Source organism: Hevea brasiliensis, chromosome 8, assembly GCF_030052815.1.
Source record: "Hevea brasiliensis isolate MT/VB/25A 57/8 chromosome 8, ASM3005281v1, whole genome shotgun sequence".
NCBI classification, from domain to species: Eukaryota; Viridiplantae; Streptophyta; class Magnoliopsida; order Malpighiales; family Euphorbiaceae; genus Hevea; species Hevea brasiliensis.
Window position 1 is genome coordinate 37835400 of NC_079500.1, and position 15874 is coordinate 37851273.

Consider the following 15874-nt stretch of genomic DNA (forward strand, 5'->3'; position numbering starts at 1 on the left):
GTCAAAAGGCAACTCTAAGTGTCAAATGACCAAAATGCCCCACTTTGGTTTATATTCCCGATTTTTCGGTAGCATCGATTTTTGTCGGTTTCTTGATTTTTTTTCGTTATTCTTTATACTAATTTATTAATTTTTCTTTGATATTTCTAGTGTCAATTACATTTCAATAAATTTTTAATTATGTCTTAAAATTTAATTCCGAGAGTTCTCCGCAGTCCTGGGGTCAGCAATTGCCTTCGCCGTAATTTCCCTATGCGGTCACCCATCGCTACGGTGCCGGCTCGTTTAACCTTGTTTCATTTCCTCTCTTTTATTTTTCTTTAATTTTTCTTGTATTTTCTTTTTATTTATTTCATCATTATATGTCTGTTCACTATCACTGAAGTATAGTTCCAGACATCTTGACTTGCCCAGACTGACATTAGGTCACCGGAGCAACAGAACATACAGAATGCGTACAGGGAGGATGTTACACATTCCACACGCCACACATACTTGGAGTAGGAATCTTGGATTCAATTGCATCTTAGTTAGGAGTTCTTGGTAGCTTCTTGGAAGTTTCCTTGAAGTGAGGCACAAAAATTTAGGAAATTCCTAAAATTAAGTCTAAAGCTACATTTAAAGATAAGATTCTTTTAAACTAATTCAAATCCCTATAGGAATCTTGCCACACGCCATTTAGCTCTCCTAATGGCTCTTGGATTTGTCTTTTTAACCTTATTTCCTTTCTTAGTAGCCTACTCTTTCTTAGTCAATTTGGATTTGAAATTGGTCATTCTAGGCCTATATATATAGCCCTTTATACGCCCCAATAACTCCCTCTATTTGAGCCTAGTCTTCTTAACCCTAAACAGGCTTAATTTGGCATCATTAAATCAGCTCATACTCTTACACACTATGCATGCCCTATGCCCCTCATTGTGTCATGCTCATATTCACGATGTTTAGAAGTCCTAAATGAGAAGCTTAGATATGACCCATGATGTGGCACATCATCACATTAAAAAATTATCAAATGATGGAATTAAAGGTAAAATAAATCAACCAATAAATTTACTCTCATTTGGCATAGGTTTAGAGTAAAAAATGTTTTTTAAAGGGAAAATTATAAAAAAGTCCCCTTTATTTCACTTATTTTTCATTTCAAAGTTTGTGGTTCACTTTGTGACAAAATAGTATCATGAAGTTTTGCATCATTAGCAAATGACTATTTGCTTCTTTTTGTCGAAAGGTGCTAACGTGAAGAAAAAGCTGCTGACGTGGAATATAAAATAATGGAAAAATTACAAAAAAGTACCCTATTGTTTCACTCATTTTCATTTTAGAGTTTGTGATTTATTTTATAAAAAAGTAGTACCTATGATAACGCTCTCTTACTATATTGTTAAAAAATACTTTAAAATTTGTGACAGAAGGAAACACATGATACTTTTTGGTAATTTATTTCCTTTTATTTTAAATTACTATACTGTTAAAAAAATAACTTAAAATTTTATTTTATTATTTCAACTTTTTATGATAAATATATTATTTAATTTTAAATTAATTTTAATATTTTTTAATTAACATATTTAAAAATATAATCAACAGCAACTCCAACAATACTTTAATAATGCTAGTAAACAAATTTATATGCCACCTCCTTTGGTGAGTTATTTGGTGTATTCCTTATATATACAATGAATTTATCATGACTATTGATTATAGTAAGATCCATGCAATAGGAGCTGTCAAATATAAAATATAGATTAATTTATTATAATAAAAAAATTTAAAATTAAAATTATACATAATATTTAAAATTTTATTAATAACTAATCACGTGAAAAAATATGGACATTATGCTAATTTAAATCAATGCATTAATCCGCGCAGGAAAACGAAAACCTGAAATTGTAGAGGGCAGGAAGTAATAATTAGCTTAAAATTATCATTAATATCATTGAAATCTTGTAATATTACTCAATTAATAAGGGCAATAAAGAGATGAAATAAAATTGGTTTAGAGTCAAGCGAAGCGAGACGAAGGAGGCGAGAAAGAAGACGTAGTGTAATATATAATATCCGTCAAAAGGATCGATCATAAACCAGGTTTGTAGTTAATGCCAGTGTCTGGGATCCACTTGTCCCCTTGGATGAACGCCTTGACAGTAAATTGGCTAGCTAGTTTGTTGCTAATATTTTTCAAGCCCTTCCATTTGACTCTATTCTTTGACGACGAACCGGGTCCAAAGTTCCGAAATTCTGCATAAAATATGGTAGGAGGTGCTGTATTCCCAGTCCATGGTAACCATCCACTGGGGTCGATCAAGCTTCCCATCATGGAATTCATGTATACAGTGGTTGAGTAATTCTTCCAAGGTCGTCCAAGGAAAGTTTGGACAGTACTCAAGTTTCCGAATGGTTGAATGGTGCAATTCTGGATTGAAATCCCAGTATTTTGATTGGGATCAAACCTTCCTTGGGCTGTGATGGTGTTCTGTTGACCAAGCATAGGTCTCCGGGGCAGTATATTGCAGTTTTGAAGCACAACTGCTGAATTTCCAAAGATAAAATCAACGGTTCCATATATGTTGCATTCGCGGTAGAATTGACGGTTAGAATGTGCATAGAGAGTGTCCTGAAAAGCATTGATGCTGCACCGATAAAAGACCGATTGGTCCCCAGTAGACATCAATGCCACTGCTTGATCCTTGATCGCACCAGCCGTATTCTGGAATCCCATATCTCTGGCAATGAAGCCCTTGCCAAAAACAGCTGCAAAAGGACAAATTCTAGTAATTTTAGTTAATTGAAGCAAAATCATATTTGCGTGGGAAGTGAAGATTTGGCTATAATTCTGCGTATGTATTATAGACTATAGTATCATATAGAGCATCTCACAATTAAAGAACAAGAAAGAAATTTTAAATACCAAAAGTTGCAGTTGAGAATGTGGGAGTTCCGTCCACAATGTTGAGGCTTCCAGACACTATCGTTGCATTCATTCCGTCCCCGATAATCATGACATTCCATTTTGATTTCTCAACACGAACGTTTTCGTTATAAGTTCCTTTCTTCACATAGATGACGAACCTCTTCTTGCTTTTATCTGGAACAGATTTAAGGGCATCGCGGATTCTTTTGTACTTTCCAGATCCATCTTGTGTAACAATAACGTCCGCGATCTTCTTCAAATCTTTAGTTTGAAGTAGTTTACGATCACTTTGATGCAGCCACTTGGGCATATTCACCTTGTCTTCGTCATCATAGCTCATTAAACGTCTCATCTTCACTGAGCTTGCAACCTTGCAAATCCATGTGATAATGGCCAGGCTATTGCTAGTTAGTTCAGAAGTATTCTTAAGATAATTTTGAGCATTAGCCTTTAAATTGGCCTCCTCTAACCCGTCAATGCACGTCTGTTGACAAGAACCAGCAGCACTTAGCCAACTTCTGAGATCATCCACAGCATCAAGCGCAGAGACATCACCAGCAGAGGACAATGAACTATTTAAATGGTCCATCGCCAAACTTAGAAGATCATTGCAATCATTAAGGGCTGCAATGGTCATATTATCGGTGACACCACGGAAAAGCAAACCATTATTGGCAGAGAAGTATCGAGAGGCTTTTGACAGCTCATTCATGGCCACTTGAATTGACAACTTGAAGAGCTCTTCTGGTTGAAGCTGGTTAGATTTAGCCAAAGGAGCAAGACTACTGTAACAAGAATCCTTATACAATGTAACATCACATACTGCCTTAGCTGAAGCAGAAAGGGATTTAGCTTGATCACCACCATTTTTGGAATTGCCAGTAGAAGCTCGAGTTCCTACCACGGCTGCCACCACAATAGCCACAAGCAATATCGAGGAGAGGCTTATGATGGTAATTCTCTTTCTAGTTCTTCGACGAGCGTCGAGTCTCGCTTGCTCGGCTTCGTCAACTTTCCCATAGGCCTTGAGAGAAGACATGTTTGGTAGTATTCTGGCGAGTTGCTGTGCGCGCTGGTTATTGTGGGTGGGCGGAATTTATATATTTAGATACAGAAAACAAAGATATAATGTACCCAAAAGTAAACGCGGCACATTACGTGCGAGGCACTACATTATGGAAGTTCAAGTTCACCTTAATGTTTTCAAAAGTCAATTAGAATGTTGGAGTGCCTGTCATGTTGTGCGAAAGTGTTGATCTGCTGCTGGGAACGTTGTACCCAAGTCTTAAAATTATATATATATATATTAAAAAAATTGGTTAACATCATGATTTTAATCAAAATTTTAATACTTATGCCCTCACTTACATGCGAAAGTTTTTTTTAATATATATATATATATATATATATATATATATATATATATATATATATATATATATATATATATATAGCAATTTATTAATAAACATTGTGATGTAAGCACAATATAATTTTCTTAGAAGAGAAAAAAAATATAAACATTGACAATTGAATACTTTTGTTCAAAAATGGTTTGGTAGAGGAGAATAAATTTTCGAGTAGTAACTTGTCATTTGTTCACGCATAAAAAAGTAATTTTTTTTAGGTCAAGCCCATAATTAATTAAATTATTTTTTTTTACAAAATTAGTTTAATTAATTCGTTTTATTAATTTAATTGTGAGACCTAAAAAATATTTATTAATTGATTTTGGTGTAGATAATGTGGCGGAAGTTAACTAATAGTAGGGAGTTATAAGGAAGTCATCTGTGAGAAGAGAAGTTGTGAGCAGTTGTAGGTAATGGAAGGTAACCGCTAAAAACTGTCAGATGTGGAAAGTGCAAATTCCAAAGGCTTCCAATTTCTCATAGGTGAAACTATATGAGGACAATGTTGTGTAATAGAACCCTAACCTGTCCAACAATAAAATTAATAAACTCAATAGACTCCAAGAGTCCATTATCTTTATTTTATTGTCAATTTCATTTTCCCAGCTTTGCATTTAATTTTCAAGTCTTCTTGTTGTTTTCCTTCAACTTTGTAATTAATTTCTAGCAATCAATGCAAGCCTTCATTTAATTTTCTGTCCAAATTCATTGTGAGATTTTGATGAAATTGTGTTTAGTATAATTAAGTTCTTGCAACTATTTGATTTAGAAGTCAGAAGCACAATAGTTGATACACTCAGTAGCTAGCATGCCCGCATTCAAGCTGCTAGCCAGGCAAGATTGTTTTCTTTCAAAATAAATTTTGCCATGCCTAGGGGGACCAAAGATCTCATTTCACACAAATTTCTACTATTTTTACCCAAAAATTGGTACGCTCAATGGGAAGGATTCTCACGTTTCACTATCATTCATTTTCTTAATGAAGGGCCACAAAATGCCTTATTTTGATAGAGAAAACTGGCATGGATGCCTTAATGAAATGCCTGAGTTGGTGGATGGAAAAAACTAACCAGATGATTTGCCACATCATGGATCTGGATTGGAGATGTCGCATAAGCGCCTAATTACTAGGTCCAAAAGCAAGCTTATGACTTTGCTTGATTATGTCCAAGAATAAAAGACGTTTTCGGTTGGACTTGTTAACTCAAATGGGGTTTGTGGATTGGATGGAGTGTGGACTTAAATTGATTGGCCTTTTAATGTGAACTAATGCATTCATGGGCTTGGCCTTTAAAATGGGGTGTGTACTCTCTCTCTCTTCCTTTCTTAATGTTACATGGAGTTAACAAAGTCAAAAGAACTTTTTAATTGACAAGATTTGGGAGATTTGAAGGAGATACTTTTTGCAAGATTTGATTTTTCAAAGAGAGAAACTCTCTCTCCCAATTTTGGCCAAAAGGGGAAGACCAAGTCAACATTTGTTTTTTCTTTAATAAGTCAAGAGTTTTCTCTCTCCTATCTCTTAAATTCAACAAGAACTTCCAAGAACGCTACAAGAATTTTTTTTTTTTTTTTATGTTCTTTACTTTTCTTACTTTTAAAAGATTTCCTAAGTTCTTAATTAGTTTGCTTATGTTATTTCCTAAGTAGTTCTGGTAATTTGCCTATAAAAAGGCCACCTCTTGCTAGCTTGATACAACTTTGAGAATTAATAACATGTGTAACACCCTCCCGGTAGCAACTCCGTACATTCAACTGTTCCGGTGACCGGTGTCTGTCCGGACAGCTAGAACGTTTGGAAAAATATTTAAACTAAAGTCAAGAACCAAAATTAACTCAAATATTAATAAGAAAAATTTAGGAAAAATTTTAGAAATAAAATACAACCAAGTCAAATGAGCCGGTGCCCAAGCGATGGGTAACCCAGAGGGAAGTTGCGGTTCTCGCAACGAGGAGGCCTAGACCCGAGAAAAAATTCATAAAATAATTTTTGGGACTCCAGAGAAGGGTCATTGAGGTTCCTATGGCATTAGAATGCCAAGAAAATATTTAGAAAAATTTTACAATCGGTACAGACAATTTTGACCCGTTAAGCCAAACGGAGGGCATTTTGGTCATTTCGCCTTCAGAGACGATTTTTGGCCGACTTGTCCAGTTGAGTAAATAATTATTATGACATAAAATATGAATTAATATTGATGAAAAATTTATTAAAAGTTAGTAGAAAAGAAAAGAAAAGAAAATGCAATAAAATGCCAAATATGACATATTGTGATGTCATTTAAAAAGCTTCCTCCAATCACAATTAAACAACCCTTTAATTATGTGACACCCCTTACCCGACTACAGTGTAGCCGAGCAAGCAATGCCACTCGGTGTGCCGGAGCACTCTATTTTATCTTAATTCATTTTTATCATAGTTTTGAAAATAACTTGTGAAATATAATTCATTTATTGAAATTGTAATTTATTTGAGGTTTCGAAAATTTTAAAGAAAATCCGGCAGAGTACTGGCTAAAAATGGAGAAAACAGTTCTTCGGAACCTGTGAAAAACACTTCTAATAATCATATTCCATCATCTCAACTCCATTTATCAAAATCTCAACATTTTTCACCATTCATTTCTCAATCATTCATCTCATGTGATAATCATGTACAAGTCACAGTTATGTATTCACTTTTCCTTTCACAAACACAATTTTCTTAACAATTCCTCTATTTGTCATTCATTCATTTCACATCATCATTAGACTCAAATCATAAATAAATTCTCACATGTGATTTATAATCACAATTTATAAGTACTTACATTAATACAAAATTATATTACATTTGTTTCAAATACACATGATAAAATAAGAGTTTAATTACAAAATTTACAAAAACCTCAAAATACAAAAACCTAGTGTCCTACCAATGCACTGTAGCCTGTGAGGTGACACGGACACTATGCAGAACTGTGAACTGCCTTACCGAATCTGTGGTCTACTGGGCCCTCTGTCCAAATCTTCAGTACCTACGCGTTGCAAAAGCGACGCGCTAAGCATAAAGCTTAGTGGTGCCAATAATACAAGAAAATACAATATGCAAATAAAAATAATAATTTCCTTGCTATTGTGTTCATAAGAAATGAATAATTACTAACTTATTGTTTAGTCGAGGGCTAATCATGTTTCATGATATTAACTTCTTCATGCATTTCGTTAATTATTTTCTTCATGATATTGAGCTTTGTATTTTTGTAATCATTCCTGATACTTAATTTTCGTATTTTCTTTAATAATCAGTTCAATCACAGTTATACTTTTCCATGCCCAAGTAACCTATATTGGACGACTGGACTGGATAACGGGTCGTTGGCACTGGACACCGCGGTGCCTCGGGCCGTCATACCATGGGATGCAGAACGTCAACCACGTATGCAGTCAGTATGGCTAAAAAGCCATGATATCACATAATTGGCATAAAAGCCATGAATACGGGCATAAAAGCCATGAATACGGGCATAAAGCCATGAATACAGGCATAAAGCCTTTCGCGATCTTTGCTAAAACAATACCCTATTGGCATGCCAATCTATCCAAACCAATCACATTAGGCCTACTAGGGCATTTTGCACTTTTAAGTTTCACAATTTTTGAATTTCAAGTTTTCATGTCACTATTCATTTCATTAGTCAACTAAAATGTTGACTTTTGCATAAACAATAGGTACATTGGTTTTAGTACTCCCAACATACCACATTTTGTATTCAAAACTTGTTGGTTTTAGTCACTTTCTCAAAGCTTAGGTCATTTTGGCAAAATTGCCAATTTTTGGTTTTGGTGTCACTATTCACCTCATTGGTCAACAAAAATGTTGAATTTTGGATAGAAAATAGGTGTATTGGTTTTAACACCCCAAACATACCACATTTTGTATTTAAAACTTGTTGGAAGTGATTACCATTACCATTTCTAGGCTTAAACCAAGGGAAACAAAATTTTCGGTTTTTGAAGCTTAACTTTACTATTCCATTAAGCACTGTTATAGTGGGAATTTAAAGAAATGGTAAACATGAAAGTTGTTCCTTATTTTGTCTAGTTGAATTTTTTTTTTTGAATCACTCCATTTGGAGTTTTGTAGCTCAAGTTATGGCCAAAATAAGTTTACTGTTCACGTGCACTGTTCATGCTGCTATCATGGGTTCTGGCAGATTTTGATCCAACTTTGGTCAGTAATTTGATCAAGTTAAGTTCCTAATATGGTCTAACTTTCTTCATATGAAATGTTCTACTATGCCTTAGGTTTCCATCGGTTCAAGAATCGCCTAAATCCGAGTTTTCTAGAGAGAGTTGTAGCCATCCAAACATTACTGCTCAAGTGAAAATCTGCAGAGTTGCAGGTTTCATAACTTAACTTTGCCCAATAATTTGAATGGGTTAATGGCATAATTTGGGGTAATGTTCTTCATGAAAGTTGTTTGTCTATATCATATCTTGTTGCTGTAAAAATTTCAGGTCAATTGACCAAATCTACAGTGAGTTATGGCCAAATGAACAGTTACTGTTCATTTGGTCAATTCTGTAGGGGCTGTTGCAGTGTGTCCGAATTGGGGCCAAGTTTTGGTCCTCTTGCTTTGGTCTTTTGGGCATGGTTTCTTCAGCAAAAATGTGCCATTATAAGCCTAGTTTCATGTCCAATTGGCCAAACATCAATTGGACTAACACAGCCAAAGTTATGGCTGTGTAATTGGACTGAAATCTCAGTCCATTGCTGCTGTCCCTAGGCAGCATAGTCATTCCCTTTTACCATGCTATTTTTCAATCCATATTATGGTCAAATCTCCTCAAATGGTCACTAATTGACCATTAAAATGTCCTTTAACAATTTCATAAGCCAAGTCCACATTTTCACTCCCAAACCCTAGTTTCCCATTATGATTCACACATACACCTTAGATACACACTTTCATTCATCACATATGTGTATATGCACCTTAAACATAATCTCTAATTCATTTTAAGTCCATTAAAACCATCAAAAATACTCCATCATTGTTCCTTCCTTAGGGCTGCCAAAATTTATGGTACACATACACATGAGTTTTAGTCCATTTAACTTACAATTTCATACTAAATTCAAGTCCTTAACATGGAAGTAAAGGAATATTAGCATAAGTAAGCACTAACCTCTTGTAGGGCAAAATTTTTCAAGCTTAAACTTCCCTTTCCTTCACTTTCTAGGCTGCCAAACACCTTCCCAAGATGAGTGGACAAGTTTTAATGAAGAGAATTTAAGGTTTAGTGGTGAGAATTCAAGGTTTGGAAGAGAGAAAATGAAATGAATTTTAATGGAGGAAGAAAGGTTCACGTATGGAAATTGGGAAGAAGAAGAAAGCTGCATTTTTCTCTCATTTTCTGCCCATTTTATTGATTTTAAATGGGTTATAGCCATGTGTCACCATATAATTGGGTGAAGGTATACCAATGACATCATGTGATGTCATAAATTCCCATTTAATTCATTTTTTTTTCTTTTCTTTTCTACTCATTTTCAATTCAATTTTTAGTAATATTTATTCACATTTTAGATCATAATAATTATTTACTTAACTGGACAAGTCGGCCAAAAATCATCTCTGAAGGCGAAATGACCAAAATGCCCTCCGTTTGGCTTAACGAGTCAAAATTGTCTGTACCGATTGAAAAATTTTTTTAAATATTTTCTTGGCATTCTAATGCCATAGGAACCTCAATGACCCTTCTCTGGAGTCCCAAAAATTATTTTATAATTTTTCCCCCGGGTCTAGGGCTCCTCGTTGCGAGAACCGCAACTTCCCTCTGGTTACCCATCGCTTGGGCACCGGCTCATTTGACTTGGTTGTATTTTATTTCTAAAATTTTTCCTAAATTTTTCTTATTAATATTTGAGTTAATTATGGTTCTTTACCTTAGTTTAAATATTTTTCTAGACGTTCTAGTCAGGACCGACATCGTCACCGAATAAGATGGTATCTTGAATTGCTACCGGGAGGATGTTACAAATTAACTAATAAAAGAGACCAAAGGAGACCAAAAATTCTGGTCATCTTCTTCTTCTTCTTCAGCCAAAACGTGACCTCCCCTTTTCCATAACCCTCCATGAAAGTTTCCTTTAATTTCTTCCATTTCCCATGAAATTCCACTACTAAACCCTAAGTCACCTTCAATAAAACTTGTCCCCACATCACAAGGCAACTCTAGGCAGCCACAAAGAGGAGAAATTCTAGAGTTTTCACAAGCTCAATAAGTTGAGCAAAGAGGTTAGTGCTTAATTATGCATGTATATCTCTTGTTCCATGTTAAGGACTTAAAAATGAGTATGAAATTGTGGATTAAATGAATGAAACTTATGGGTATGTATGCCATGGATTTCGGCTGCCCTAAGGAAGGAATAGGATTGAGTGTTTGTGATGGACTTGGAGTGAACTAGAAACCATGTTTAAAGTGTATAAATATAAGGATAATGAACTAGTAGTTAATTAAGGTAAGTTGTGAAAATTCATAATGGGAATTAGGGTTTTAAGGGTGAAAATTGGACTTGGCATTTGAATTGATTAATGGACATTCTAGTGGTCAATTAGTGACCATTTAAGACAAGTTAATCATAATTTGAAGTGAGTTAATGCATGGCAAAGTGAATGTGTAGGCTGCCTAAAGACAGCAGCAGGGTGACTGAAATTTCAGTCCACTTGGACTGCCATATCTTTGGCTGTGTTGGTCCAATTGGTGTTTGGCCAATTGGACATGAAACTAGGCTTATAATGGCACATTTTTTCTGAAGAAACCATGCCCAAAAGACCAAAGCAAGTGGACCAAAAGTTGGCCCCAATCCGGATACCCTGCAACAGCACCTGCAGAAATGACCAAATGAACAGTAACTGTTCATTTGGCCATAACTCACTGTCGATAAGGTCAATTGACCTGAAATTTTTACAGCAACAAGTTAAGACATAGACAAACAACTTTTATGAAGAAACCTACCCCAAATTATGACCAGAACCTAACCCAAATGGCAGTGGCAGTCACTGTTCATGTTACTGTAGATATGGTAATTTCTGCAGAATGGAAATCCGGCCAGCTGTGGTTTTTGGACCATATCTGGAGCTAAAAAACTCCAAATGGAGTGATTCAAAAAAGGAAATTCAATTAGACAAAATAAGGAACAACTTTCATGTTTGCCATTTCTTCAAATTCCCACTACAACAATGCTTAATGGAACAGTAAAGTTAAGCTTCACAAACTGAAAATTCTGCTTCCCTTGGTTTAAACTTAGAAATGGTAATAGTAATCAATTCCAACAAGTTTTAAATACAAAATGTGGTATGTTTGGGGTGTTAAAACCAATACACCTATTTTCTATCCAAAAGTCAACATTTTTGTTGACCAATGAGGTGAATAGTGACACCAAAACTTGAAATTCAAAATTTGAAAAATTTAAAAGTATCAAATGCCCTAGTATACCTAACTAGATTGGTTTGGATAGTTTGGCATGCCAATAGGGTATTGTTTTAGCAGTACTGCGAAAGGAAAGGCTTTGTGCCTGTATTCATGGCTTTATGCCCGTATCCATGGCTTTTATGCCCGTATTCATGGCTTTTATGCCCGATTATGTGATATAATAGCTTTTAGCTATATTAACTGCATACGTGGTTGACGTTCTGCGTCCCATGGTATGACGGCCTGAGACACCGCGGTGCCCAGTGCCAACGACCCATTATCCAGTCCAGTCATCCAGTATAGGTTACTTGGGCAACCAAATGAATAGAAAAGTATAACTGTGAACTGATTATTAAAGAAAATACGAAAATTAAGTATCAGGAATGATTACAAAAATACAAGGAAGCTCAAGATCATGAAAAAAAAATAATTAAAGAAATGCATGAAGAAGTTAATATCATAAAACATGATTATCCCTCGACTAAACAATAAGTTAGTAATTACTCATTTCTTATGAACACAATAGCAAGGAAATTATTATTTTTATTTGCATATTATATTTTCTTGTATTATTGGCACCACTAAGCTTTATGCTTAGCGCGTCGCTTTTGCAACGCTTAGGTATCAAGATTTGGACAGAGGGCCCGGTAGACCACAGATTCGGTAAGGCGCTTCACGCAAGATAGTGTCCGTGTCACCTCACCGTCTACAGTGCATTGGTAGGACACTAGGCTTCATTTTGGTATTTTGTAATTGATTTTTATTTTCCTTTGTGTAAATGAAACTTATGTAATGTATTTTGATTTTCATGTAAATAATGCAAAGTTGTGTTTGTAAATGGAAAAGTGAATATTGATCTGTGTTTGTTACATGACTATCAAATGTGAAGAATGATTGAGAAACGAATGGTTGAAAAATATTGAGATTTTGATATTGGAGTTTGTGAATAGATGAATATGATTATTAGAAGTGTTTTTCACAGGTTCCGAAGAACTGTTTTCTCCATTTTTAGCCGGTACTCCGCCGGATTTTCTTTAAAATTTTTGGAACCTCAAATAAATTACAATTTCAATAAATGAATTATATTTCACAAGTTATATTCAAAACTACGATAAAAATGAATTAAGATAAAATAGAGTGCTTCGGCACACTGAGTGGCATAACTTGCTCGGCTACACTGTAGTCGGGTAAGGGGTGTCACATTTAGTGGTATCAGAGCACGGTTTAGGCGTTTCTGGGCCTAGATTGAGTCCATACCATGCATTGCATTTGTAAGAGTCGAGGTGACACTAATGCAGATCTGTTTGTCTTTCTTATTTTGAATAGGATATGGACCCTTCATCACAGAGAGCAGTCGAGGAGGAAGTGGAGAGTCATGCTCCACCTGTAGCAGCTGAGACTGGGGGTAGGGGAGAACCTACTCCACCAGCTCAAGCAGATCCTGCTCAGCCTCCACAGGCCATGTTCCAGCAAATGGCCGATTTCTTTAGACAAATGGCCGGAGTAATGCCACCACCACCACCACCACCACCACCACCACCAGCTCCACAGCAGAAATCACACCTGGAAAGGCTAAGAAAGTTTGGAGCAGTGGACTTCTATGGTAAGAGAGAAGATGATTCTGTTGCAGCCGAAAATTGGTTGAACAGAACAGGCAGAATTCTAAAACAACTCCATTGCACTCCAGAGCAAAACTTGGAATCTGCTGTATCTCTGCTGCAAGACGATGCATATGAATGGTGGGACACTGTGTCCAGTGAAGTGCAGCCAGAAATAGTGACATGGGACTTCTTTCTCTCCGAATTTAAGAAGAAATATGTGGGTACTGTATACCTAGAAGAGAGTTTATTAACCTGAGGCAGAGACAGTTGTCAGTGGCCGAGTATGAGAAGGAATTCGTAAGATTGAGCCGCTATGGAAGGGAGATAGTCCCTAATGAAGCTGAAAGGTGTAAGAGATTTGAAGAGGGATTAAATGATAATATAAAGATCATGATCACTGCCTTGGGGATCACAGACTTCGCCAAGTTAGTGGAAGCTGCATTAAAAGTGGAGAAAGTGAGAATAAATGAACAAAATAGGAAAGATAGGCAGCGTAAGAGGGAATTTGGACCAGGACAGTCAAGTATACCAACTGATAGTAAGAAGTTTAAGGGTTCTAGTTCACAAGATCAGACACAGGGCCACAGAGGCCAGATTGGAATATCTATAGCTAGTTCCCCGGGCACAATAACAAGGGGATCAACCCCAGTGCCTGAATGTATGCATTGTGGTAGAAGACACAGAGGGGAGTGTCGATTGTTAACTGGAGAGTGTTTCAAGTGTGGGGCTACGGATCATTTCATAAGAGATTGCCCTCAGAGGAGTGGTTCAATAGCTCCGGTACAAGTTGATAGACCTTTCCCTATAGTTCAAAGGGGTAAAAGATCGGGTAGAGCAGAAATGGCTGACATTTCACAGAAGATTGTTTCTGAGACAGTTGAAAAGCCCGAAGTCAGGGTGGCACCATAAGTATATGCTATGGAAGCTCAAGAAGAGCCAAACCCAGACACTGATGAGGCGATACAAGGAATTGAAGAAACAAGAAGGTAGCAACTCCCCGATTACTTAAGTCAGGTAAATTTCGAGGACGAAATTTAAATTAGAGGGGAAGAGTTCTAACACCCTCCCGGTAGCAACTCCGTACATTCTACTGTTCCGGTGACCGGTGTCGGTCCCATACTAGAACGTCCTAAAAATATTTAAACTAAAGTCAAGAACCAAAATTAACTCAAATATTAATAAGAAAAATTTAGGAAAAATTTTAGAAATAAAATACAACCAAGTCAAATGAGCCGGTGCCCAAGCGATGGGTAACTCAGAGGGAAGTTCCGGTTCTCGCAACGAGGAGGCCTAGACCCGGGAAAAAATTCATAAAATAATTTTTGGGACTCCAGAGAAGGGTCATTGAGGTTCCTATGGCATTAGAATGCCAAGAAAATATTTAGAAAAATTTTACAATCCAGACAGAGACAATTTTGACCCGTTAAGCCAAACGGAGGGCATTTTGGTAATTTCGCCTTCAGAGACGATTTTTGGCCGACTTGTCCAGTTGAGTAAATAATTATTATGACATAAAATATGAATTAATATTGATGAAAAATTAATTGAAAGTTAGTAGAAAAGAAAAGAAAAGAAAATGCAATAAAATGCCAAATATGACATATTGTGATGTCATTTAAAAAGCTTCCTCCAATCACAATTAAACAACCCTTTAATTAACTAATAAAAGAGACCAAAGGAGACCAAAAATTCTGGTCATCTTCTTCTTCTTCTTCAGCCAAAACGTGACCTCCCCTTTTCCATAACCCTCCATGAAAGTTTCCTTTAATTTCTTCTATTTCCCATGAAATTCCACTACTAAACCCTAAGTCACCTTCACTAAAACTTGTCCCCACATCACAAGGCAACTCTAGGCAGCCACAAAGAGGAGAAATTCTAGAGTTTTCACAAGCTCAATAAGTTGAGCAAAGAGGTTAGTGCTTAATTATGCATGTATATCTCTTGTTCCATGTTAAGGACTTAAAAATGAGTATGAAATTCTGGATTAAATGAATGAAACTTATTGGTATGTATGCCATGGATTTCGGCTGCCCTAAGGAAGGAATAGGATTGAGTGTTTGTGATGGACTTGGAGTGAACTAGAAACCATGTTTAAAGTGTATAAATATAAGGATAATGAACTAGTAGTTAATTAAGGTAAGTTGTGAAAATTCATAATGGGAATTAGGGTTTTAAGGGTGAAAATTGGACTTGGCATTTGAATTGATTAATGGACATTCTAGTGGTCAATTAGTGGCCATTTAAGACAAGTTACTCATAATTTGAAGTGAGTTAATGCATGGCAAAGTGAATGTGTAGGCTGCCTAAAGACAGCAGTAGGGTGACTGAAATTTCAGTCCACTTGGACTGCCATATCTTTGGCTGTGTTGGTCCAATTGATGTTTGGCCAATTGGACATGAAAATAGGCTTATAATGGCACATTTTTGCTGAAGAAACCATGCCCAAAAGACCAAAGAAAGTGGACCAAAAGTTGGCCCCAATCCGG

At 36.0% G+C, this 15874-nt stretch overlaps 1 protein-coding gene across 1 annotated transcript; it reads right to left on the reverse strand.

The window, feature by feature from the left end:
• Nucleotides 1-1980: 1980 nt before the first annotated feature.
• LOC110659846 (putative pectinesterase/pectinesterase inhibitor 24) lies at nucleotides 1981-3956 on the reverse strand. The gene is made up of 2 exons (XM_021817911.2): nucleotides 2915-3956; nucleotides 1981-2757 (listed from the first exon to the last, which is right to left on the reverse strand). Exons 1-2 carry the CDS (start codon nucleotides 3954-3956, stop codon nucleotides 2081-2083), a joined length of 1719 nt encoding a protein of 572 aa, XP_021673603.2. The 3' UTR covers nucleotides 1981-2080.
• Nucleotides 3957-15874: the final 11918 nt, after the last annotated feature.

Excerpts from the sequence above, each read along its gene's own strand:
- LOC110659846 (XM_021817911.2), bottom strand. The coding sequence starts at position 3,956 with ATGTCTTCTCTCAAGGCCTATGGGAAAGTTGACGAAGCCGAGCAAGCG. Across the intron at positions 2,758-2,914 it reads ATTCTCAACTGCAACTTTTG|CTGTTTTTGGCAAGGGCTTC; the intron begins GTATTTAAAATT and ends GTCCTTTTGCAG.